General features: G+C 56.8%; 1 protein-coding gene across 1 annotated transcript; it reads right to left on the reverse strand.

The window, feature by feature from the left end:
• Positions 1 to 3,390: 3,390 nt before the first annotated feature.
• On the reverse strand, positions 3,391 to 24,158 carry ALKBH5 (alkB homolog 5, RNA demethylase). The gene is made up of 4 exons (XM_068530237.1): positions 23,261 to 24,158; positions 15,163 to 15,243; positions 5,563 to 5,718; positions 3,391 to 5,107 (listed from the first exon to the last, which is right to left on the reverse strand). The coding sequence occupies exons 1-4, from the start codon at positions 24,028 to 24,030 to the stop codon at positions 4,930 to 4,932; spliced, it is 1,185 nt and encodes a 394-aa protein (XP_068386338.1). The 5' UTR covers positions 24,031 to 24,158; the 3' UTR covers positions 3,391 to 4,929.
• Between the last annotated feature and the right edge of the window lie 753 nt (positions 24,159 to 24,911).

A 24,911-nucleotide genomic window follows, 5' to 3' on the forward strand; every position in this document is an offset into this window, starting at 1 on the left:
GCGGTCCACGGAGCCCAGGGCAGCCCTGTCCCACAAGGTGGCTTCCAGCAGGAGCCGCCTAAGGCAGAGGCCACTGGCAGCGCAAAGGCTCGGGGGACAATGCCCGGCGAGTTGGACCGCCCTGCACAGCCGCTCACCCGGGGGCCCTGGCTGAGCAGGGTGGCAGCAGTGGGGAACCCAAGTTCTTGCCCCTGGGGCCTCAGCTCCCCATCCAAACCAAGGGAGGGCTGTGCCCCGCCCACTCCGAGGCACCATCGCTGGGACTCTGCTGCCGCACCGCGGGCACCGGAGGGAGTGCGCCAGGGAACGCCCCGACACCCACAGCTGGAAGACCCCAGCCCTCGGTTTGGAGCCCCTTAATCTCTACAGGTGCCGTGCCTGCCACGCTCCTTCTCTGCTCTCCACACAGCAGCCTGCGGGACCCTAACTAAGTCTGACCTCCTCCTCTCCGCAAAGCCCTCCATGGGGAGCCGCTTGCAACCGCCAGTTGTCACGGTCTAAGAATCTTTGTGAGCCAGCTGTTAAACACAGCCATTGTTTAAAAACTAACTTACACTGAAAACAGAGGTAAAGTTCAGAACTAAGCACTTCCTGGTTTACTTCGTTTCCCTCCTGTCTGTTCTTCTGCATTACACTGGCTGCATCTGTGCGGTGGAGACACTGTGATAACGGCGCTCGCGGCTGTGCTTGGAACCAGCCAGAAGGGAATGTTTCCACGGCCACCAGTCAGGCTGGGTTTACCGCTCATGTTCTAGACCAGTGCCTCCAACAGAGACACAGTGTAAGCCACACATGTAATTTCAAACTCCCTAGTAGCCAGACTTAAACAGTAACAGCAAACAGGTAAAATTAAATAGCATACTTTATTTAACCCAGGAATGTCCAAAATATTATCATTTCCATGTAATCAATATAAAGTAACTAATGATATTTTTTTACACTCTTTTTTTGTACTAACTCTTCAAATTCTGGTGTGTATTTTACACTTAAAGCACAACTCAATTCAAACCAGCCACATTTTTTCAGGTGCTCAACAGCCACGCTTCCAGTTGTTGAATGTATTGGACAACACAGGTCTAGACGTTAAGAAATGGGTGGAGAAAATATTAATGATGCAGATTTAAAAGTAATACTGAGGCTGAAACATTTCAATCCCACTAACAATCTGTTCATCAGTGAGTAATCAGTAGGTCACGTATCAAATTTAACGACAAACTTATTGGGAAGAGAGCAGGGTAGCAGTAGGCTGAACAGTGGCCCCCAAAGGTATCAGGTCTCAATTCCTGGAATGTAAATTTTTTTAACATTTTTTAACTTTGCTGATGTGATTAAAGATCTTTACATGGGGAGATTATTTTTGGTTATCCAGGGAGGCTGTAACGAGGGAGAGGCAGAGGAGATCTGGGACACAGAAGAGGAGGCCGTGTGGCCACGGAGGCAGAGACGAGAGTTATGTGGTCACAAGTCAAGGAATGTCAACAGCCGCCGGGAGCTGTCAGACGCGAGCACAGGCCCGCCACCCTGATTCCAGCCCAGTGGTGGTGATTTTGGATTTCTGACCTCCAAACTGTGAGAAAATAAACGTCTTATTGTTTTAAGCCCCCGGACGTGTAGCGATCTGTTTCAGCAGCCACAGGAAACTAATACAGGCAGATGGGATGCAGCTCTGTTTACCATATTGTGGCTGAATTCCCACCACAGGCGAGCTACAAATACAAGAACTCGACGACGACAACAAAAGTCAGTAAAAGCATGCTGTGGGAAACAACTGGCTAAACAGAACTTAAAGAGTACTCTTTTATTACTGGTAATTTATGTGCTGCACATCTATGAGTACGATCTACAGTAACCTTGTGTGTGTGTGTGTGTGTGTGTGTGTGAGACACACCAGGTTGTCTTGTACCCTCAGCAGAGCTCAGCACAGTCGGACACCTGTATTTTTTGAATGAATGAATGTGACTTTGGGCCTCAGTTTCCCCCACCACACAACAGGATTATAGGAATGCGATGGGCTCCCCAGATGGGAAGGGCTGGAGCCAGATGTTGTTAGAGCACCTGCTGTATACAAGCCTGGGCTGGGAGCAGAGATGGGACTCAGCACATGGCCCACACAGCTCGCTAGTGCCCCAGCAGAGGGCTGGGGACACTCAGATTCAGGGACTCGGATACGGCCCCGCACCTGCTTGGGGACTACTCAGAGGATTCTCACAGTCCCAGAGACGGGGTGCCATGGAGCCGCTGTACGGGGACAGAAACCTGCGCCAGACACAGCAGCACCTCCGAGGGCTGGACCCCGCTCCTCTGGCCTCATCCCTCAGTCCTCAAGGCAAAGGGCCTCCTTCACTCGGGGACTAGGAAGAACCCACGTCTGGCTTTGTCACAGCTGCAGTGGAGAATCCCTCGCAGCTCCCCAGCCCTCCGCACGAGCCCCCATCCCGTGACCCGAGTCAGGGGCCCAGGCACGGTGTGGGTGACCTTTCCCTCAGCTCCAATGTCTCCTCTCCGGGGCATCCAGGGCCCTATCCGCCCAGCCCAGTGGCTACCCCTGCAGGCCCTACTGGCCACAGACCCCAAGGACGCTCTGCCCACCTCACCCCCACTTCACATCCTGTCACTGATTTGCAGGCCTGAGCCCTGGCCACTCACTTGCTCCCTCTGGACTCTCCCCTCCCTGTTAAATGGGGAGTTAAGTGGCTTGCCAGGTCTTCACAGCAAGAATTTGGCCAAGCAGACTGGCTCTGGGCACTGGAAGTGAATGAGGGAGACTCTAGACCAAAGCCCTTGACCAGAACCCGGGAGCCAGGTCCAGGATCTGGAGGGACTAAAACGCCCTGGACCCCACACCCCTACTCCACCCAAACCCCTCTGCCTCAAGCCTGGATCTGCACCCACAGCTCTACCGCACTCATCTTGAGAGCAGCGGCTGGAAGGGTTTTGCTCACTATGGGGCCACAGTAAGGGCTTGGCCAGCATACAGTAGGAACTCAAGAATTTGTTGAATGAGCAAAACCACCTATGTATTTTCTACAAAGGCCAGGCCCTCTCCTGCCTTTGCTCATGCTGTTCCTCCTCCACTGGCCCGCAGCCTCTCTGATCACCCCAAGGAAGACGGGCTTCCAGAACTCAGCACAGTAGGATCCTGGCTCCTGTGGGCCCACGGTGCCCTGGGCAGCTGGACATACGGTTTACGAAGTCCATCCTCCTCGCAGCTGGAGAAAGGACAGTGGGCGAGCCCGTCCTCAGCCCTGCGTCAGCAACTGCTCCTCTCCTCTGGGGCCTCGGTGGGCAATGAACTCTGCCCGCCCACACCCGTCAGAGTTTCAGGGCACAACAAAGGGATTAAGGAAGAACCAAAGGCAAGTCCTCTCTTACGACAGCATCAGACAACTGTTTCAAAATATATTAGATTTGGTTTTTATTGTAGAGCACACATATCAGGGCAAAGTGCTGCACACACAACTACAAATCATTTTTGGGAAAAAAGCTGTAAAAAAAAAAATAATAATAAAACTGCAACTGCTTTAATTATGCAGTCCCGACTTGAGGAATCCACACTGGCAAAGGAGTTCTGGCCCCGGAGAGGGGCTTCCTGATGGTGGCTGCCCCCAGCTTTCCGCAGCCTCTTCTGTAAGACTAGCCCCCTAGGGTGGTAGCAGCCTGGGGACTGGGAGGGCCTCTGCTCTCAGCAGGCCTGGGTCTTGGCTCTGGCTGGCAAGAGGACATTCCTAATGAACCCAGATCAGCAAAACCTTGCAGCCTTCAAGGATCTGAGCGGGTGGAAACTGCCAAAGACTTCACTTATTTCTTCCCTTTCATTATTATTTTTTAAAGGACCCTTCCTTCACCAGCTCTCATGCCCCTGAGGCGGAGGAGGCACCAACCCAGTCTGCAGGCCTGAGCTCTGGCCTTGGATGCATGCTGCAGGCGGAGAGAGGGGGCGGGCAGCTTCCTATGGGGATTGACATAGGGAGAAGGCCCAAGGAGGGCAGATGGAGAAGAAAGGAAAGGGAAAGGAAAAAGCCAGGAGACCAAAGGGAAAAATGAAAACTCAGAACAAAAGAAAACAAAAACCCTACCACACACCACAACAATTTTCCATAGCCCAAACGCTAGACTCAGAAGGACACCAGTCCCTCCAGCTAGAAACAATTCCTAAAACTGCCCCAACACGGCAAGTCTAACTGTTCCACACAATCACACGTGTATGCTTAAAAGGAGCAACCCAGCAAAGAGGCGGGCCCCTGGCAAGAGGTCAGGACCACTGCAGCCGGCCCCTGGGCAGCCCAGGGACCCGTGGGCAGAGCAGGCCAGAGGGCATGCAAGAAGCCCGGGGTCTCAGCCAACTGAACAGCTCTGGGGCAACAGGGGCTGGCACTATCTAGGCCTCTGCCCGGTCATCCCTAACAACTGCTGCAGGAGGAGGGGGTATCTGCGTGAGCTGCTGGGGCCTGGAGAGCAGGTGAGGGGTGGGAGGGCAGCAGGCCCCCTGCAGAGCCGGCAAGACCTCAACCCATCAGACGGCAGTGGGGGGAGGGGGAGGAGATTGAACTTCATTTACAACACTAAGAAGATTTACATTGAAAGCAAAAACAAGAATTTTTCTAAACCAAAACATTTTGTTGCTTTTAAATAAACCCAGCCTGACACAGCCCCACGTGAGGACAGCTGCCCCCCACGCCTCCACTGGCCACTCCAGCGTGAGCTTCTGTGCCTACAGATGCCAACAGCCTTTCCATCCAGGAGGAAAACCAAGAACATGAGAACCAGGTCCTGGCCAATTCTGTTCTTCAGCCTTAACAGGCAACACACCACGGAAAAAAAATATAAGAATCAAAAAAAGAAAAGAAAAGGAAAAAAAAAAAACCCTCAGAACGAAACAAAAGGAGGGGCAGCTAGTGAGGATCAAGCCGAGTCCCGGAGGCTCAGGCCTCAGTGCCGCCGCATCTTCACCTTGCGGGCGGGGCTGCCCGCTGCCTCCGGGCAGTCCTCCGCGGGCTCGTAGGACTTGCGCCAGTAGTTCTCCGAGCTGAAGCTGCCCCTCCGCCGGTGTGTGGGCAGCAGCACCGAGCGCCGGTTCTCCTCCTTGTCCATCTCCAGGATCCGAGGCCTGTGAGGGAGGGGGTGGGGGAGGCGTTACCCAGGGACTGGCCCAGGGTCCCAGCCCATGCGGCACCCCTGGCCCAGGCGGCCCCTCCCACACACCTTCCCCAGCCTCCCAGTCTCAGCTCCAACAGCTCCCTCAGAGACCCTTCTGAAGCGGGCGCCTGCTCTGCGACCTTCCGAGTCCTGCACTTCCGTCCTAACGTCCCATGGGACCCACCGGAGCGTGTGTCAGGGAGCAGAACCAGGGAAGGCATGGGAAGGCACACAGCATTCCCACAGGCGGATGGCCAGGGCTTAGTCGAGAATGCCACCAACCCCAGGGAACCAGACAGAAGGCACTGGAAAGGTGGACAATGGCCGGCTCCTAACCACCTACCCCAGGCTTCCCACCCATCTCGCCCTGCAGCCGGGCCGCGGCGCTGCTTTGCTGGCCTGTGTTGAGGGACAGCAGCTGAGTACCTGTGGGCAGCATCAGGGTCTGCCTTGCGGTGGGACCGCTTGGGTTTCAGAGCAGGGTCCCTGTTGTTTCCCGACAGACGATCTGAGGCATAGCTGGGTGGTAACACGGAGCTGCTCAGGGACTTTGTTTCCAACCGGGGTGCATCTAATCTCGTCCTGCAAAGGAAATGCACATGGGGTCACCAGCGGGCCTCTGGGGAGGGTGTGGCCCCATCAGACCAATTCTTTCTCTGGCCGGGCTAGGTGAAGGCCAGCAGTCTCTGCTCTGCGCTTCAGTCTCCTCATGATTCAACTAGGAATTGGTCCAGCTGACTTGCAAAGACCTTCCTTCCCAAGTTCAGGCTTAGCAGTCGGGGACGGGAACGCTTCTGTTTGGAGACTTCCAATGACCTGCTGCCCCAGGGGAAGGATCCCAGGGCTCTCTCAGCTGGACGAGGCAGCCCCACCTCACCCTCCTCTGGCCCAGAGATTCTCAAGGGACAGCTACTGCGCCTGCCAGAGGACTGAGGGCCCCACTGGTGGGCACCAACACACTCCAACAGACACATCCACCCCTGCCTGAAACACCAGACAAGAAGGTTCCCCTGGTCCAGGCCTGTGGAAGGACTGGAGGAGAACAGAGTAAGAGCTTCCCTACCCTTACACGGGGACACCGAGGCTGTGGTAGAGCCAGGAGGAGGGCCCAGACCCAATCCCACATTCACGCTTGGCTCTGGTCCCACCACAGCCACCTGGCAGCTTCTGCTGGTTCCGGGACACTGACCAAGCCAAGGCCAGAGGGCTTCTGAAGGAAAAGCCCCCACCTAGCACTGGAACACACCGCTCAGTCGAGGAAAAGCGTGCAAGTATGGAGGGGGAAGAAGGGATGGAGAAACTGGGTGGGGGCAGCCCAGGGCGGCGATCCGAGTCCTTTAGGAAGTCAGGCCAGGAGGAAGCTGGCCTGGGAAGCCTCAGAGAAGCCCCGAGGCCTCTTGTGTGATACAGAGGCTGGCAAGTCAGGCCGCTGGCAGCAGGGGGCAAGAGAGAGGCCTGGGGCGGGGAGTGATGGGGGCACAGCTGGCAGAAGGCCCCGGAGGCATCTTTCCCATGGGCTGCTGGCCACAAAGGAACAACTGGCTTCTGAGGAAGAAGGTGCTGTGGCACCTCACAGGACATCCTCACAAGAACGCTGGGGGAAGAGAGCAGAAGCGGAACCCAAGAGCTGCCTTGGGTTCTTGGGAACGCTGCGTCCGGTCCTCGTAACAGAAGAGAAGACTAGGTCAGTTAGGAGGGAAGCCACGTGTGCCGGGAAGTCCTGGGAGAAAAAAGTCTAGTCCAGGTGAGACTCCAGGCCTCTTAGACGGGGAAGCCAGAGGGGCCCAGCTGCACTTACTGGCCCACCAGTCTCAGCCTCCACTCTGGGGACCCTGGGCTACAGGAGACAGGACCTAGGAGCAAGAGGAAGACCCAGCCCTGAGGCTGCCACTCAGAGTATGGGCTAGTCACCATCCCTTTCGGGGCCTGTCTCCCCATCTGAGCAAAGGCCTCTTTCAGTTCTGAGGGTCTAGAGACCAAAGACAAGTCGCCTCCTTCAAGGCTAGGATCCTTTCGAGGGGCACTGGGAAGAGAGGTGGTGCTGGGCACACCCAGACCTGAGGGTGGAAACCAGAATCACCAAAGCCCCGAGACCTCTCGTCGACCAGGCCAGGCCTCAGATCCCTGCACTGAGAGCTCACACCAAATGTGACATGAGCCAGAAAGCTCGACTCAGAGGACTTCAGGGTCTGAAGCCTCGGGAAGGAAAGCACCCCTCCAGCGCTGCTGAGCCAAGCTGACCCGAAGACCCCGCGGGTGCCAGGAGCACACACCCAGGGCAGAAAAGCCTGTGTGGGCAGGACCCGCGGCCCAAGACCGTGAAGTGGTTTCCTCGGGTGAGTGAGGACGGCCAGAGAAGAGCAGCGCCACCAAGAGGAGAGCCTGGCCCACACACCTCCGGGGCTGGAAGGCACATCCTGCCACGCAGGCACGGCTGGCACACACTGAGCCCTGATGGGGCCCGCCCTTCCTGAGCTGCTTGCGACTAGGGCGGCCGGCCCGGGCAGCCAGGGGCAGTGGTGGGGGCCCCTCGCTGTGGGTCCGGGACTGCTGGGGAGGCTGGGGAGACAGGTGGGACCAGCTGAGAGTGGACAGAAGCCAGGCACACGGACAGGCTCTGCGTCCCTCCAGCTGCCTGAGAGAAAGAGACGGAAGGCGCAGCTTCCCGCACAACAGCTCTGCTACCGTCAGGGCCAGCCCTCAGGGAAGGGGTGATCAGAAGCGGCCCCACTAGAAACTCAGCCTCCCGCACCCACTTTGGGGGCAGTAGGAGCTCTGGGGCCCAAAATGGCTCCCGACACATTCCCTGGGGCTGTTACAAGTACATCTCAGAACGGTTGGAGGAGCTCTACTTTCGAAAAGCCACCAAGCTGCAAGAAGCAGGGCTAGAGCCAGATGCGCAGCCCAGAGCCCCCCAGCGGTGTGCCTTCAGAGCACACCCCTCTTAAAGGGCAGCCAGCTCCCAGGGAGCAGGCCAGGGTTCAGCAGACAGAGCCACAGGTTTGGAGGCAGGAAGCCCAGTTCTAGCAGTAAGGTCTGGGCCTGCGCCTCCTCGGGTGGTAATAGGAACCAAGACCTTCCTTAGAGATCTGAGCCAACAACCAGGGGTCACGGCAAGGCACCCCAGGTATGTTGGGACAGCCCCCAGGACAAAGCACGGACTGGGCCTAGGTACCGGGAAGCCGGAACCAAGGGAGGATGGCCAAGCATTAAGGTGACATTAACACGTGACCGGAGAGGAAGGGAGGAGACTGTCTAGGTGCTGCCCTCACGTTCCTTTATCAATCAGGGACTCCTGCGGAGAAGCTGCTGGGGCGGGGCGGGGGTGGGGGAGGGGGAGGGGAGAGTGCGAAATCAGAGGCGCAGTCACTGGCCTCAGCCACACAGCTGCTACCCAAGGCTGCCCCTGAAGCCCAGGCAGCCTCTCTTCACCGCGGCAGGGCAGAGAGCTGTCCCGGCAGAAGCAGACCGCCGTTTCTGGGAGACAGGGAACCAGTCTGCACTTCAGGCCCTGCTGCCAACCACCCACAACTGCTGGTTCCACCCTCCCCAAGCACCCTTGTGCTACAAAGCCTGGCTTTCCCAACGGAGCGAGCAGGCAGGGCGCGGTGAGGCAGGCCTGTCGGAGTACTCCTCGCCTACGAGTGCCCTGGGCCCCAAGGCCTACGCTCCTGCCCCTCTAAGTATCAGACTCCCGCACAGCCCAGACCCACACCCGTCCCTCCTGCAATAGTACCGCCTCCCAGCTCCCACCAACACCACACGCTTCTCTCCAACTCCTGCCCTGCTCTCCCCACATGGTAGTGCTGACACGGGTGCAGCAGCCTGCTATGGTCAGAGGAGCCTGAAGGACACCTGAGTGTATCAACCAAAGAAAGGGCACCCCAAGCACGTACATGGTCCTGGGCTCCCAGCAGACCTCCCCCGACCCAGGCCAACAAAACTCCCAGTCCCCGAGGGGAGCCTCTCCAAATCGCCCAGCCTGGTTACCACCACGCCATCCATGCCACATGAGCGTTAACCCAGGGCTCCACAGACGCCAGCCAGACCACAGGGCCACGATCAGGGTGCTCAGGGATCCCCCAGTTCAAGCCCTGGTAAGGGCTCACTGTCCTCCAGGACACCAGGAGACCTGACACCAAGCCTGCTTTCCCGCACCAGGGCTGCTGACCACCATGGCTCTGGGCTCCCCTTTCCTCACACTGCACCTGACCGAGCACAGCCGTCCTTATCCCTACGCCTGCCCCATCGAGATCGGAGGGGGCAAAGGTGAGGAAGGGCCGAGGAGAAGCACACACAGCAGTCTCGAGTTTAACCATCTCCAGCATCGCAATGGCCCCAATTTTCAGGTAAGAACACAGGGCTCAGGTAACCAACTTGTATTCAGCGAAGAAGGGACAGAGCCAGGCCAGGAGCCCAAGCCAGTCACATCCCTGGCGGCCTCACCGCCTCCTTATTCCTCAGGCAGGTTGTGGATACACCCAATCCCTGGACTCCCGGGGAACAAAGGTGGGTAGTCCTTGGTACCGGGACAAAAATCATGGAGACACAAGCAGTGGCAGGCAGGTGTCCCGGTGGGGGCCGTATCTCAGGCCTGGCCGGGATCAGGGAAACCAAGAGCTGAGGGACAAAGCCCAGAGCACACCCTCTGCTCATCCACACACACAGCCTTGCATTCGGCTGCTCTGCTTTCCGGGAGCGCCTCCTTCTGGACCCCAGGGACCCCTGGGCCGAATGACCCCGTAGGCCGTTTAGCTCAGCCTCCCACAGGCAGTCTCTCCTAAACAAGCCCCCACCTGCTGCTCCCAGGCCTCGGTGCTCCCCAGGGCCCTCCAGACCCCCCGCACAGCAGCGAGCCCTCTGACGAGCTCCGACTGGGTACCCCCCCCCCCCGCCACCGTCTCCACTGTGTTCCCCACTCGGAGCCTCTGTGAGGAACGGCGCCTCTGCCTGACCCGTCCTTGCCCCTGAGCCTCTTCGAAGCCTGCCTGAGGCCCACACACCACCCCTGACTGCCTTCAGGCGGCACCTCTCCGGAAAGCCTTCCCTGGCCAGCCCCTGGTGAGGCGCTAAACCTTTACCTTCCCCCAAAGGTAAAGCGAATGAGGAGAGACCACACTCACCACTTTCCCAGCACCAGCACAGGGCCTAGCACACGCCAGCTTTGGTTAACATTTGGCAAGTGACTCTCCAGATGCTTTTCCAAACTTCAGCCCACTGTGAGGCAAGCTCCACTTGACCAGCAGCGAAGAAACAGGCTATTTACACCGCCTTGAGCCGTTTCCTCTGGTTAATCACACAGGAACACAAGTCTCGAAGGCCAACCCGATGAAGGCCTGTGGGCCTCCTGAACACCAAGAGACTGGGTGCCCTGGCCACCAACCAGAAGGCCCTGAGGGCCACAAACCATCGCCTGATGCTGAAGTTTGGATCCAGTGCCTCCTTCCCCTCACTGCCCCTCCATTACAGAGACCCTCTATACTTCCCGCCTTCAAGCTCACCAATTCTGCCTGGCCAGCAGTTTCCAGCTCAGGAGCCAGAGCTACCAAGCCTGTCCCAACAACCCCCCGAAGCTGGAGGTCATCTTTTTGTTTGTTTTCGCTGGGCCCCAGTGGACACGCTCCGTGCTCCTAGGACAATGCTCGCTCTGCTTGTGCTGTCTGAGCATGCAAAGTGCCCACCTATCACAGACCCGGCCCCAAGGGAGCGCTGAGTCTCCTACATGCCCGCCTCGGGTGCCCTGTGCACAAGAGATGCTTCATGTTCCCAAGTCGGGAACCCCTGCTCAGAGATCACGCCAAACTAGCTAGAGAAGCCGAGGCAGCTCACTGCCTGCTTGAACCCCTGTCCAAACAGAATTCACACCCTCCACTCTCAGGGTTAATGTGTGGGAAGCACTCTACCCGGCGCCCGGCACCTAGTAGCTGGGTGCTTGGCAGAGGGCAGCACACAAGGCCCTTAGAAGGTCGCACGTCAGGGAACTGTGGGAAAAACCAAATACTCCGCCACCCCAATGACTGCCACACCTCGGAAGTTGGCCAGCCTCCTGGTTCTCTAACCAGTCATTTAAAACTTTAACCACACTTCCAAAAAAGTAGGTCCAGCTTCCTTGCCAGGGGAACCAATGATTGACAAAGATGCATGTTGGGCAGCTTGCTCTGGGTGGGCTGGGAAACAGCGACGTTCCAGGAAGTTGGGCGTATTCAAGAGCTGACCAACCTGCAGCTGCAGCCTCACCCCACACCCTGGAGGGTAGCCCCCTACCGCTTAAAATACTCTCAGCCCCCAGCTCTCTACTGGCACAGCAGAGGCAAGAAAGCCCTTCTGTATGTGAGGCTCTGGGTTCTTCAACTCACAGCATCCGCCCTGGGGCAGGGCTCGGGGTGTTCCACTGTGCAAACCACCAAGGGCCACAAGACCCAGCACCAGGAGACCCAGGTTCAAGGGCGCACTCAGCCATTTACTGGTCGTGACCCCAAACAGATGGCACTAAGCTGCAGCCTAGGGACTGCACTCCCGGGGAGGCTCTCCGCAGGTCACTCCCAGCGAGAAACTATGGCGCCACCTCCTACACGAAGACTCAGCATCATCCGTGTGCAAAGGAGCCGTGCTGTGCTGAACCAGAAAGCACTTGACCGCCGCCCACCCGTTTCCCCCCATGAGGCCCTTAGAAAGACTGCCGCAGTGCTGACCAGCCTGAAGTGGTGACAGAGGCCCCAGGCCCTCCCTCTGCAGCCTGTGCGATCTTTATCCGAACCTAAGAGAAGGCAGAGCTGGCTCCACCCTATCTGCCTACGAGGAGCAGGGCCGGGCTCAGTGCCCAGGTCCCACCTTTCGGGATGTGGCCTCACCCAAGGACAGAGAGTCAGCCAGGCACCCACCCAGGCCACATCCGTGACCCCTGGGCAGCGCCTGAGCCAGGATGCACCCCTTTTCATCAGGTCACCAGCTTGTCCTTTTGTACCTGGTGCTGCTCATTGACCGGAGCTGTCCTCCTCTGGACCGGCCTCAGCGCTGGGACTCAGATGAACCGGGCTCTCCCGGCCCCCAACAGAACACAGCTTTGGAAACTCACAATGGCAAGTGTACAGGCTGTGACAGCAGGGGGTAGGGGGTGGGCTGAGAGAGCTACATGTATATGATGCTTCCTGCGTGTCAAAATGGCTGACCCTTGAGCCTTGAAGGATGGCTAGGTTAACCAACTTTCGGTGCGTATATGTGGGTCATCTGGCAGGTGGGTGTGGGTCAGAAGGGAAAGCATTCCCAACAGAGGCCACACTGCTGCAAGAGTCTGGGACATCAGTGCGTGGGCCACACTAGGAGCCGCAGGTAATTTAACGTTAAGTGGGAAGGAGACAACAAGGAGAACATCGAGGGAGGAGGCTGGATGGACAGGCAAAGTCCAACAGAGACCTTGGATTTTACTCTGCAGGCAAGAGAGCTGCCCTTGCCTCTCCTCTGGTCCCCTGGGTGGGCTGCCTACAGCTGGGCACTTCACCAGCTCAGCAGCCTAGGGAAGCTGCGGAGGTGGGGGCACCCATCCACTCCTTTCCAGCCCAGCCCCTGGCTGGCTCCTGGACCCACTCAGGGCAGAAGGTCAAAGAGCCCAGTCACCCCCAACAGCCATTCTCCTCGCTCAGAACGCTACAGTGGCTCAGCTGGCCAAAGAGCTTCCGGGGTGAGCTGGTTAACAGTGCAGAGTCCTGGGGACTTTCCTGGTGGTGCAGTGGTTAAGAATCCGCCTGCCAATGCAGGGGACATGGGTTTGAGCCCTGGTCCGGGAAGATCCCACATGCCGCAGAGCAACTAAGCCAGCATGCCGCAACAAAGAGTAGCCCCCGCTCGCCGCAACTAGAGAAAGCCCATGCACAGCAACAACGAAGACCCAATGCAGCCATAAACAAATAAACAAAAAACAAAAAAACCCAACAACAGTGCAGAGTCCTAGCTCCAGCAAGGAGCATCCGGCTCGGACAGCCAGGTACGGGAGCCACCACTCGAGGAAGGAAACAGCCAGAGGAATGACCCAACACTCCAGCTCTGGCCGCTTCCTCCTGCACCTCCAGTGACGCTTTCCCTGGGATGAGCTATTGTGAGGAGCTGGGAAGGAACACCTAGGAGGCACTGCTCTGGTTCTACTCCCCCGCCACACCTTCATTCCTGCCCCGGGTGGGCCACCCGGTCTCTGGCTGCCGCTGGAGGTACCAGGCACACCTGACAAGAAATGACTGGGGAGGAAAGGCCAGAAGGGAGCAACACACTGGGCTGCCTCACTTCCGGGTCCTGGGTTTTGGACTGTGCTGGGAACCACAGGAAAAGCAAGCGGAAAAGCAGATAAAAACCCTTCTTCTGATGGATTCTGGGAATATTCTTAGGCTAGAGAAGAAACGCTGCCAGGCTGACCACTGTCTGGAGTTCCCCTAGGTGCCCAGTGCTCTGCCCGCGCCACAGGACTGTCCCACAGGTCTGGGTTGTCTCCATTCTACAGATGATAAAACAGACTCAATGTTCTGACTTGGCAAAGTGGCAGGGCCATGCCAGAGACATCACCACCACAATGTACTGGAGCTCTGGACCCAAAGAGCCAAGATGCAGAAGTGATAAACTGAAGTTAAAAAGATGACAAGCCAGAGAGTAAGGATGTGTACTTAAAAAAAGAAAGAGCTCCCAATGGCCAAAGCTGGGACAAGCTGAGCATAGAATAGACACCACAAGTCCACACTGCTGTCAGGAATGAGTGAACGAAGAAATAAACAAGTGGGGGACAAGACACAAAATCTCCTGTGCAGAAGGATTCCAGGCAATCTGTGTGGCGACTCCGCCCTCAAAGAGGTGGCGCTCACCCCCCACTCCTCACGTGTGGGCCGCTCACAGCGACATCCCTCCTGGGAGGACGGTGTGCACAGGGGCAACAGTGACGAACACAGCCTCAGCCGGGCGCTCAGGGTCAGCGTCGACAGTGGAAGGTCCTGCACCCTGGACGTGACGTGAGGAGAACGGCGCTGCCCCTCTGCGGTCTCCTCCGCACAACCCCGGTGTGACCACGAGGCAACACCAGACACACCCCAACTGAGGGACTTTCCACCACACACCTGGCGGTCAGTGTTACCACGAATAAGGCAAGTCTGAGAAAGTGTCGCAGCGGAGAGGAGCTAAGGTGACACGACAACTGCACGTCCTGTGGGGTCTGGGACAGAAAAGGACGTGAGGAGAAACTAGGGAAATGTGAGCAAAGGATGGACTCCAGTTAACCGTCCCGCATCAGCACTGGTTTCGTGACTGTGATGGACATACCACACTGACGTGAGACATTTACCAGGAGGGGGAACGGGGAGCTCCCTGCTATCTTCACAACTTTCTGTAAACCTAAACCTGTTCTAAAAAATAAAGTTTACTTAAATTAAACGAAAAACACAAATAAGGCAAGCTATAGGACATCCTGCTCCAGCCTGGGTCTAGGCACTGTCCTGCTCACTGACGACTACACGAGCCTGGGCAATCAGCCGGCCTTCTCAGGACCCCTGCCTCAAGGCAGGATTGTCTTGACCCAGCGTCCACGTGGTCAGTCCATTCACCTCGTGAGCAGAAAAGAAAGAAGTGCTGGAGATGCCAGGATTGGCAATGTTGGCCAGTGCGTCCCTGACCCCCTGGCCAAAGAAGAGGGACAGCCACAAGCCATGCGCCTGCTCAACACGCGGCCAACCACCCACCTACGTCCCCTGTCCTCACTCCCTGCTCCTCCCAGAAGTGAAAACCCAGGCGTTTTTAAAGCAAGCTGCTGAGACACAATCTAAAAATACTCAGTGAGAAGCACACGTGACAAATCAGAACCAAGGAGGAAGGAAAAGGAAGAGGTGGGGGGAGGCAGGGTCTGGAAGAATGTCCCCCAAATCCTGTCTCAAGACCCAGCCCACAAACACTGGGAGCGTGTGCTTTAGCTCAGCCCTCACGCTGAGGGCTGTTGACAGAGGAGCCCAGACCTAACCTGCAGCCAGGTCTGCAGGAGCCAGACACCAGGACACTTACTTCCTGAGGATGATGACTGCTCTGCGCTCCTTGATGTCCTGAGGCCGGATGCAGTGCGTGATCTCATCCGCAGCATATCCACTGGAATGAAACACAGAGCACGTGAACATGGAGAGCGGACGGACAACCGAAGATCCCCGGGGGTACGGAGACAGAAATAGGGGACCGGTCTTAACGGCCACCCTCCGCCCCATTACATGACAGACAGGTTCAAGGATCTACGTGGGAGGAAATAACGTGTTAAGTTCCAGGATGCTTTTGCCCAGAAACCACTGAAGGGAAAACCTTGGATGAGGTAAAAGCAGGTCTTAAAGCAGAAGCCGAAGCAGGAATCTCCTTGCACAGGCCAGGAGCCCTTCTTTCAAAGGGTCCCCAAGAGGGCACACCTTTAGTGGCTCTGGAGGCCGATGGAGTGACTCAGGCCAGACCCTGGGGAGAAGATAAGAACCGCATCTCCCCCTCCCCCACCCTTGGGCTGGCAGAGGAGGCCAAGGCAGACACTGACAGCACTGAGTCACCAGAGAGAACTAAGGCTGCAAGGTTCAAAAAGAGAATTTGTCTACTTGGAAAAAATGCTTTCAAAAACCTTCATTTTGGGGGATCCAAAATCTTGAAGACAGCTGTGTTTGGAATATTTTAAAAATTCCCATCACACTCAAGCACCTATTTATATTCTTCATCAAGTTACATGATTTTGAAAACTGCTCAGACCAATGAATGTGGGTAGATGGCTCTCCTCTTCACAGCTAATGTCTCTCCGATTTGAAACTCTGGAAGCAAACTCAGCTCCCTGAGTACGGGCCCTCACTGGGAGCCTGGCAGCCATGAGGCACTCCCACCCCGAGTTCCCCACTAAGCCCCCCACTGAGCCAAGGCAGCTCCCCAGCCACAGGCCTCCTCCCCCTGCTCAGGGTTCCCTGGCTGCCGCTGGGACCACCAATCTTCCTCTATTCAGCTGCTAATCAGCTCCTTCTCAAGGGTAGCTGTGAAGACGTGGATGGAGCAATGGTCAGAAACACCACAGGCCTGGGAAGGACTCCTCAAAATGGCCACGCTGCCCCCACGTGGGCAAGAACTAGATGCAAGAGCGAATAAAAAATAAAAATCCTAGAGAGAAGTACCTCTGATTCAGAAATCTGATTTGAGGCCATGTGGATGGGCGGAGAAAAGAGCTCTTATTTTAGGGATTTTCCCCTTTGAGCTGCTCCTCGGCCAGAGGTTTTCAATTTTCTCTGTAAGTAACAGTCCCGTGAGATAACTACGGACAAATGTCCACAGTCAAATCAATCTGGAAATATTGATGAGTTTAAGAAAGCACTGGTACGTTAAAGGACCTGAGAATTACTACAGCTGACTTTAACTGAGCACTGACCAAGGAACCTTCTCTCAAACAACACCTATTAACATCTGCAGGCAGGAGTTCCCTGGTGGCCTAGTGGTTAGGATTCAGTGCTTTCACTACAGAAGCCTGGGTTCGATCGCTGGTCGGGGAACAATCCCACATGCCGCGCGGCATGGCCAAAATACAAAAAAAAAAAAATTTAGGGACTTCCTTGGTGGTCCAGTGGTTAAGACTTCGCCTTCCAATGCAGGGGGTGTGGGTTCGATCCCTGGTCAGGGAGCTAAGATCCCACATGCCTCATGGCCAAACAACCAAAACATAAAACAGAAGCAATATTGTAAAAAATTCAATGAAGACTTTAAAAAATGGTCCACGTTAAAAAAAAAAAAAAAAATCTTTAAGAAAATATCTGGAGGCCCAGAGAGAAATGCCATACAGCGATCGAGGAGTTGAAGAGACCTGGGTTAGAACCTGAGCTCTGTCACCTTAGCTGAGTCACATGCTGGGCCAAAACCTCAGCTCCTCCAACTGCAGGGACAGCAGGAGATTCTTGGGTGTTCATGTGGTGGTGCTCTGTGCTCTGTCACTTACGACATTCCTTTGCGGTGACTAACGATGAGACTGTTAAAAGGGTCAGTGCCTCCTCTCTTCCAGGCAGAACTACAGTTATATGTCTTCCTGGTTAGCACCCCTGGAGAAGAGCAGTGGGAGGCCCACCTGCAGGGCTACCATGAGAATTCAGTGAGATAATGCAGGGTGCCTGTCACCCCCACTTACTGAGCACCTGACACAAGCCAGGGGTCCTGGACAACCTTCATCCAGGCTCCCCCTGCAGCAGAGGCCTCCTGGGCCCCCTCCCAGGGCTAGGAGCTCTAGATCTCGTCCTGTGCTCTCTCTTGTCACTCCACATTAGGGGAGCGCAGATCTGGGCTCCAAGACAGTCCCATGTTAACACGGGACTTTCCCAAAGAGTGAAGTCCAGTTCCCCAAAGGCAATCCAAGGCATATTTCTAAGGCCTAGACCTGCAGTACTGGTTGCAGGCAACCTTCCTTACTGTTAACGAGTGTTACTAATCTGTTTGACTTGGCTATAGGACCTGCCAAGGGCCCTGACTTCCCATCTTCAGCAAGGAACTGCATCCTGTAACACAAAAGCAGCAGATCCAGATGCTGGTCAAATTTTAAGTGCCCCCACCTCCCAAAGTGCTCTAGAACAAAGAGCAAGTCATGCCAGGTTCCTGTCCTCCAGCCCAGGCCTCAGAACTACTGCAGAAGCAAGACCGCACGGGCCCACAGAAAGGACCATGGCGCTCACTGACCCCCCACCTGAACAGCTCACTGGCACTGGTCTTCTAGAACTTCCTGGCAGCTACGACACAGCCTACTGACCCCGTCCTCAGTATCAAGCTCCGCTGGGAGTGGGAGGCTCCAAGTCCTGATCAGAGGAAGCTCTCCTGTCCAAACTTCAGCAGAAAGTGTCCAACAGAGACCACAGAGGGTTATTTACTGCTAAGGAACTTACTTGCTACAAGAGAAACTGTTTGAAAGTGCCAGTCTGCCAGCTTGAAACTTAATATACCCTGGGTCCAGGCCTACCCTTGGCATGAAGAAAAGTTCCAGTGCCTCCTCCTCTTTTGTTCTCACAGGGAAGGGAGAGGGGAAATACCTGAGGCTGGTACTGCCCTGCACTGAGCCCAAGCCCCCCACCCCCACCCCCGCCATGCAGCAGTGACTAGTGTGCCGCAAGCACCCAGAGCAAGAGCCTGGCTGTCACCCACCACACTATGCCTCAGAGTGACTCTTGAAAAGTCTCCCCTCTCTTGGGAAGCCCTGCTCAACTCCCCAGGCTGGGGTCCCCAACACCACCCACCCCACCCTCTCTGCTACTGCAGTTTGGCCTTGTGGCAATTGTCTTCCCTACAAGACAAAGCTCTGCAAAGGCCTTACTCATCTCTGCATACAGCAGACGCTAGATGACGTGTGTGTCGAGGTCAACGTTCCTACTGCTGTGAAGACTCAGTTTCTACATCTACAAAACAGAGACTGCAGCAAGTCCTTCCTCAGAGGATCAGGTGCAGGTCAAATCAGGAGTCTGGAAGACTCTTTATAAGGGACTGTGCAGGACTACACACCTCTCCTCTAGCGGACAGCCTTGGAGATGGAATTATTAAGGCACAGTTCCAAGGTGGCCGCCATTCCCCATCTACTCTGTGCCCTGCCCAGGGCAGACAGAGCCAGAGATGGAGGGACTGGCCGAGATCACCAGGACTGCCTGGCGACACCTCCCTCCAGCGGGGACTACCTGCTCTGGCAGCCCCCATGAGCCTGCCTCACCCCCGAGAGGCCTACAGGACCTCACTTGGGATTTGAGGGGCAGCAGGCCAGCCACCTGGGCACAGGGGCAGAACTGGGAGCTCAGACTCAAGTTATAACCACACCTGAACCTCCTAGAAGACACATGGCCTAACACAATGAAGCAGCCCTGGGGCTTTCTGAACCCAGAAGGAAAAAGGCCAACCTGCTCCAAGTCCCAATTCTGTACACATCAAGGTATAAATAGGAAGCAGCTGAGCACAGAGGCAGCTTGTTTCCAGACACTTCACCAAAACCTCAAGCCTTCGGTCATGTGAAAGAGAATCTTCGCTAACAACTCTAGGACTTCAATAGCCCCATTTTGCAGAGGCAAACTAAGGCCCAGAGAGATTAAGTAACTTGCCCAAAGTCAAACAGCTAAGGTGGTGGCACTGGAACTCTAATCAAACTCTCGGTTTCAGTGTCTATGCTACGCTGGTTTTTGTTTTTTGGTGGGAGTGGCGGTGGGAGAGGTAGGTAACGAGGGGTAGGAAGAAAAGCCCATCTGTGTTTCCCAGTGACAAGGTCCAATCTGCCGTGGGGGCCTCACTGACCTCAGCAAAGGATACAGGTATTCCCACCACCTCCCGGGAAAAAGTCCGCAAAGATGAGCCCCTGCCTCCAGAGTTAGCATTACATCCCAGTAGCGGCAGCACACCAACGGCCCAGCCAAAATGGCCAGCCAGCCCTGAAACTTTTATGGCCTATTTATTTTCTGCTTTCTCTGACCTTCATGACTAAGACCGTCACTAGCCTGCGAGCTTCCTTTCCTTTGCTGCCCTCTGTCTTCTTCTCACGCCTGGCAGAACCAAGGCCAGCCAACACCCCGTAGCCCAGAGCTCCTCCTGAGAATAAACAGCCCTGACTTCATCCTGAAGTTCCTCCCCCTCTCATGGAATCAGAAGATTCCACACAAGAGATGTGGCCCAGACCTATCTGCCCTACATTCCCAACTATTTTAAGCCAGAAAGCTAAACTTTGCTTTCAACCAGCTGAACATGATCAGTCCTCTGCCCAGAACTGAAGGGGTGCCCGCTCCACCCAATATCAACTGCTATCTGGAAGTCACAGGCTGCGCTCACCACTGCGTGTCTCAGGGCTGGGCGATACAGTCATTTCCAGACAGGTGGCTAAGGCCTGGGTCTTTGGGCATGTGGCCACCGCAACCACAGACCACTCAGCAGTGATTAAAAATAGCAGCAAGTAAGCAATTAGCCTTGAGGTAATTATTCCAATTAATCCATCTGAAATCTGTTTTAATCTGCCATTTACCGTACAGGGAACAGGAAAAGGAATACTGGATGAAATAATATAAAAAAAGATTAAAAAATATTTATTTCTCTAGAGAACAACATTAAGACAGGACCCACTCAGGCCCAGCATGGAAAGGTTACAAAAAAACAACTGCCAGCTGGGTTTGGAAAGAAGTTTGAAGCACTTCCAGAAGGGTCTGTTCTGGAATTGCTCTAAATGCCCACGTCTGGACACTGCTGAGTCAATGTTTGCCACACACTAAAATCCACGCTGACAACTATTAAATATGAAACTGTATTCCTGCCATATTGCCTTGGACGGGTACAGACACCACTGCCATCAACAATACAAGTCTGAGTCAGATGAGAATTACTGGAACCCCTCCCCATCTGTAGAGAACCACTGTCTTCATCAGCCCCTTCCATCGGCAGCTTTACAGCTCGTCACCTCTGGGCTGGGATACTTACCAGGAAATGAAAGCAAGCATCCCCTCCTCCCCGCTCAGGAAAGAGCCCAAGCAGGACCTGCACAGAGGCAGCACTAACAGGCAGGTGTTCACCCACCTGCACAGCAAGTAAGCTCAGAGAGCTAAGTGAGCAGGTGCTGGAGAATTTAAGTTAGCGGGGGTGTCCGGAACCTGAGCGCAGTAGCTCTCCCCTGGGGACGGTTCACCCCCAGGAGACACGTGGCAGTGTCTAGAGACACTTCTGGTCGTCACGGAAGGTGCTTCTGGCATAGAGGACAGAAGCCAGGGGCCCGGCTAAACGTTCCACAAGGCACGGGACGGCCCCCACAAGGACTGCCCACACGTCGACAGGACTGCAGCGGAGCAGCTCCGCGCTACAGCTTCAGCGAGGCACGCCACACCAGAACCTCCACCTCAGGTCCAGGCTGGCTCTGAGGACTGGCAATGAGCTCCAGCTGCCTCTAGTGGGCACCTACCCCTCACCTCGCCCCTCGTGCGCTCCCCTCCGCCCGCGCCTCTGCTCGGCGGCTCACTCCCAGTCACCTCCTAGTCCCCCTTCAAGTTCCCAAAAACTTCCAGACTCCACAGCGGAGTAAGACGTCCCCCCAGTGTACTCCCGCGGTTACCTTCCAGGCCGTAACTAACTGTCTGTGGCCTCCCCCGGGCTGTGAACTCTGTGAAGGGAAGAGCCGTGTTTAAGGCCCCAGCAAATCCCCAGCCCCTTCCCCGACAAGAGAGCAGGGGAGCACGAAACGGCTGTGTGTGAAAGCACCACGTAAGGGTCGACCCTGTGCCAGGCCCTCTGCTACACACCCAATCACCACCTTTTGCTCTAACAGGCTGTGGAAGTTGCCATCACCCTACTTACAGATGGAAAAGCCGGATCAGAGAACGGCCACAAGGCCCCAAAGCAATGAGAGGAGAGCTGGGTGCGAAGCCCGGGGCAGCACTTTTCAGGACGTGGCTGAGCCGCCCACACTGACCCCTCAGCCACGTCAGAACCCAGGAGGAAGGGCTGGGAAAGCCTCGGGACTTCACTCTCCTAAGGCGAAGATGACGAGAACTCTCCTGGTGATGCAATCCCGCTGATCACTAACAGACCTGCGCTTTAAGAACCTGAAACCTCTCCTCCATACAGGGTGTGCGTGTGTGGGAGGGAGGGGACTCTCCAAGTCACAACTGCCTCCTGTGGCCCGCCCTTTACACACCGGACCACTGCCAGACCTCCTGCTGACAACCCTGAGGACCTGTAATGATGGGGAAACCAGTACTCCGTTAAGAGAGCAAATGGCCCTCGCGTGAGAGACCCTCTTAAGCACGGAGAGCCCTTTGATGACGTCAGACACCGAGCTGCCTTACACGGCAGGCCACCTGGGAGTCTGCCCTGGAAATCCCGTCTTAAAGGGCTCTGCCAAGACACCCACCTGGAGCAGCACGGAGATCTGAGGAGAAGCTGGGAGCCCACACGACAAGGGGGTACCTGAGAGGTAAGTGGCCCTCTAGCTTTCGACGCATAAGAAGGCCGAAGTACTGCTCCTGCTGCCACTGACTTGGCAGGCTTGCCCCTCAGGAGGCGTGACGGGTACCACACGGCTCTGCTGCCGTTCCCAGATACGGAAGCAGCCTGAGCTGTCCCCCCAGATGAGACACAACGCTTGCCTCAGGGCGCTGAGAGGGCTCCGGGGACCCTGCTTCTCCCCACGACCGGGGCCCACGGCACCGACCGAGATTCAGAGGTTAAGCTGCTCGCAACAAAACCGCAGTGCCTCCTGACCCCGTACTAGAATTCGGTGGGCAACCAAGCTGCTCAGAACAGCTGCGGTCTAGCTTTCCTAAGAGGTTTTGGGGATTACTGAAGTACATCGTTCGATTTACTTGTTTCAGGGCCGGAAGCAGAGAGCTTCCAAATAAATTTTCTACTTCACATAAACAGCAAAGGTGTTGCAGCAGGCAATCTTCTCTGAGGGCCAGGGCCCTGAGCTAACTCTCAGCAGGTTCTGGGACTGAAAACAGGCCAAGAGCCTAAGATCTGCTGAACAGCTACAAAGCCGAACACCAGGTAAAGAAACAAGCTTTGTTTTGTTTCATATGGTCCTGATGACAGGTAATGCATCTTACAAAGGACCAATGGGCTCTTCTGCAGCCAAGAGGGACTGAATTTTAAGTTTGCTGCCCTCTATTCCCGGTCCAACCCCTGATCTGTTCAACTCCAGGGAAGCCACTCCCCCTCCTGGGAATGGCGAACGTGTATCAATTAAACACGCTCAGGGGCCTTCCTCTGTGAAGATCTCCTCTCTTAAAGGAATCCACGAACTTGTTCTCTGTTAAAAAGACCAAGAATGGCAAAGTTGGAAAGACTTTTAGACGGTAATCCCAACTAATTTTTTTTTAAAAACACAGACTTGGAAATGGAGACCCAAAATAGAAAAATGACTTGCTCAAATCACGAAGATAAAGAGACTCCGAAAACCACCCTTCTAGAAAGATGCTTTCAGATCAGTTCTGGGTCAAGTCTGCGATCTCGTCAAATCTGCCCTCGGGATAGAAAATTCTAGCTCGGCTCCCTGCCTTCTTACTGCCCGTGTTTTAAACGCAGACCCCTTTCCCCGCCCCGCAAACAGAAGCCGGAGTCACAAGCGGAAAGCGCGGGCTCCTGGGGCCGCTCCCCCCTCCCAGGCGCTTACCTGAGCACAGTCACGCTTCCCCTGCGCACCGGCAGGGAAAGCACAGGCTCCGACACCCGGATAGGCTTGAACTGGAACTTGCAGCCGAAGCAGAGCGCGGAGTCGCTGAAGAAGGACACGGACACGATAGGGCGCTCGAAAATGTGGATGGGGTCCACGTGAGACACGATGCAGCCGCCGGGCTGGTAGTCGTTGATGACGGCGCTGTTGACGAAGCCCTCGGGGATGACGCGGTGCTCCACCAGCTTCTGGATCACCAGCTGGTGCACCCACTCGGGGATCTCGTCCACGTCGCCCGGCGGGTAGAGGCGCTCCTGGCCGGGCCCGCGCTTCTGCAGCTGGGCGCCGTACGTGTAGCCCTCGCCGAAGAAGTACTTGTTGCGCAGCGGGGCCCGGTCCACCGTGTGCTCGTTGTACAGGCCCTTCTCGGCGCGGGACACCACCTCGTCGATGCGGGCCTCGATCTTGGCGCACTCGTCCTGGCTGAACAGGCGCATCTGGCGGATGCCGCTCTTCACCTTGCGTGCCTCCTCCTCCTTCTGCAGCTGCTGCTCCTCGAAGTCGCTGCGCTCGGGGTCCGAGTCCTCCGCGTACTTGCGCTTGGCCCCGGGCGCCGCGTAGGGCTCGGCGGCGGCGGCCGCGGCGGCGGCGGCGGCCACGGCGGCGGCGGCGGCGGCCGCGGCCTCCCGACTGCCCGCCTTGTAGTTGTCTCGGGACGTCATGGACTTGAGCTTCTCCCGCAGGTCCGTGTAGCCGCTGGCGGCCGCCATGGCCCACGCCGCTGCTCTAGGACCCTCCGCGGCGAGCGGGGCGGCCGGGCATGGCTCTGGGGGACGCGCCCGGGCCCCGGGCCGCAGAGGCCCTCAGCGCCAGGCCCGCGAGCGAGGCCGCGCCGCCCGACAGGGGCGTCGAGGGGCGGCGGGGCGGCCTCAGGGGCGACGGGTCATGCGGCGGCGGCGACGGCGACGAGGCTCCCTCCTCCTCCGCCTTCTCCGCGTCCCGGGGGGCAGGGGCGCCGGCAGGGCCTCATGCCGCGCAAGGCGGCCGCGGAGTCTCGGCCCGACTCCTGGCCGGACCCTCGGACGCCCTGCTCGGCCCGCACTTTAAAGCACTCCGCACGACGTCACGGCCACCCGCCCGACGTCCGCCAGCGCCGCTCCTCAGCGGGCGGCTCCGCGCGCACGCGCAGTACGACCAGCCACGGCGGCTCCGCGTGCAGCGAGCATGCGCGCGCGTGCGGCCGGGTCAGCAGAGGGGCCGGCGCACGCGCAGACGGGGGCCGTCCACCGCCCCTCCCCCACCCACTATAGGGCTCCGCGAACGCCCCAAACTGCAGCCTGCCTCCTGTCCGCGCCTCCCCCGCGGTCGTAGGGCTCCCTCCACGGGGTTGGGCTCACGCCGTCAACGCTGTCGCCACGCTACGTCACGGCATCGTCCGAACGCCCGAAATCGCCTCAGCCCCCAGCGCGCAATCACCGAGGAACCGCCACAACCCAGCCTGCCCGGTCACCGCCCCCTTGGCGCTTCCAGTTTTGTCACTGGGCCACCGGCCACGCGCCGGGCAGGCCCAGACAGTAGCTTCCGGAAGCCGGTTGGTGCGCATGCCTGTCAATCCGGCGGTCGCCTTGGCTACTGCGTCCTTCCCCTAATT

Source organism: Eschrichtius robustus, chromosome 20 (assembly GCF_028021215.1).
Source record: "Eschrichtius robustus isolate mEscRob2 chromosome 20, mEscRob2.pri, whole genome shotgun sequence".
Classification (NCBI taxonomy): domain Eukaryota; kingdom Metazoa; phylum Chordata; class Mammalia; order Artiodactyla; family Eschrichtiidae; genus Eschrichtius; species Eschrichtius robustus.

Excerpts from the sequence above, each read along its gene's own strand:
- ALKBH5 (XM_068530237.1), bottom strand. The coding sequence starts at position 24,030 with ATGGCGGCCGCCAGCGGCTACACGGACCTGCGGGAGAAGCTCAAGTCC. Across the intron at positions 5,719-15,162 it reads GCAGTCATCATCCTCAGGAA|GACGAGATTAGATGCACCCC; the intron begins GTAAGTGTCCTG and ends TTTCCTTTGCAG. Across the intron at positions 5,108-5,562 it reads GACCCTGATGCTGCCCACAG|GCCTCGGATCCTGGAGATGG; the intron begins GTACTCAGCTGC and ends CCTCCCTCACAG.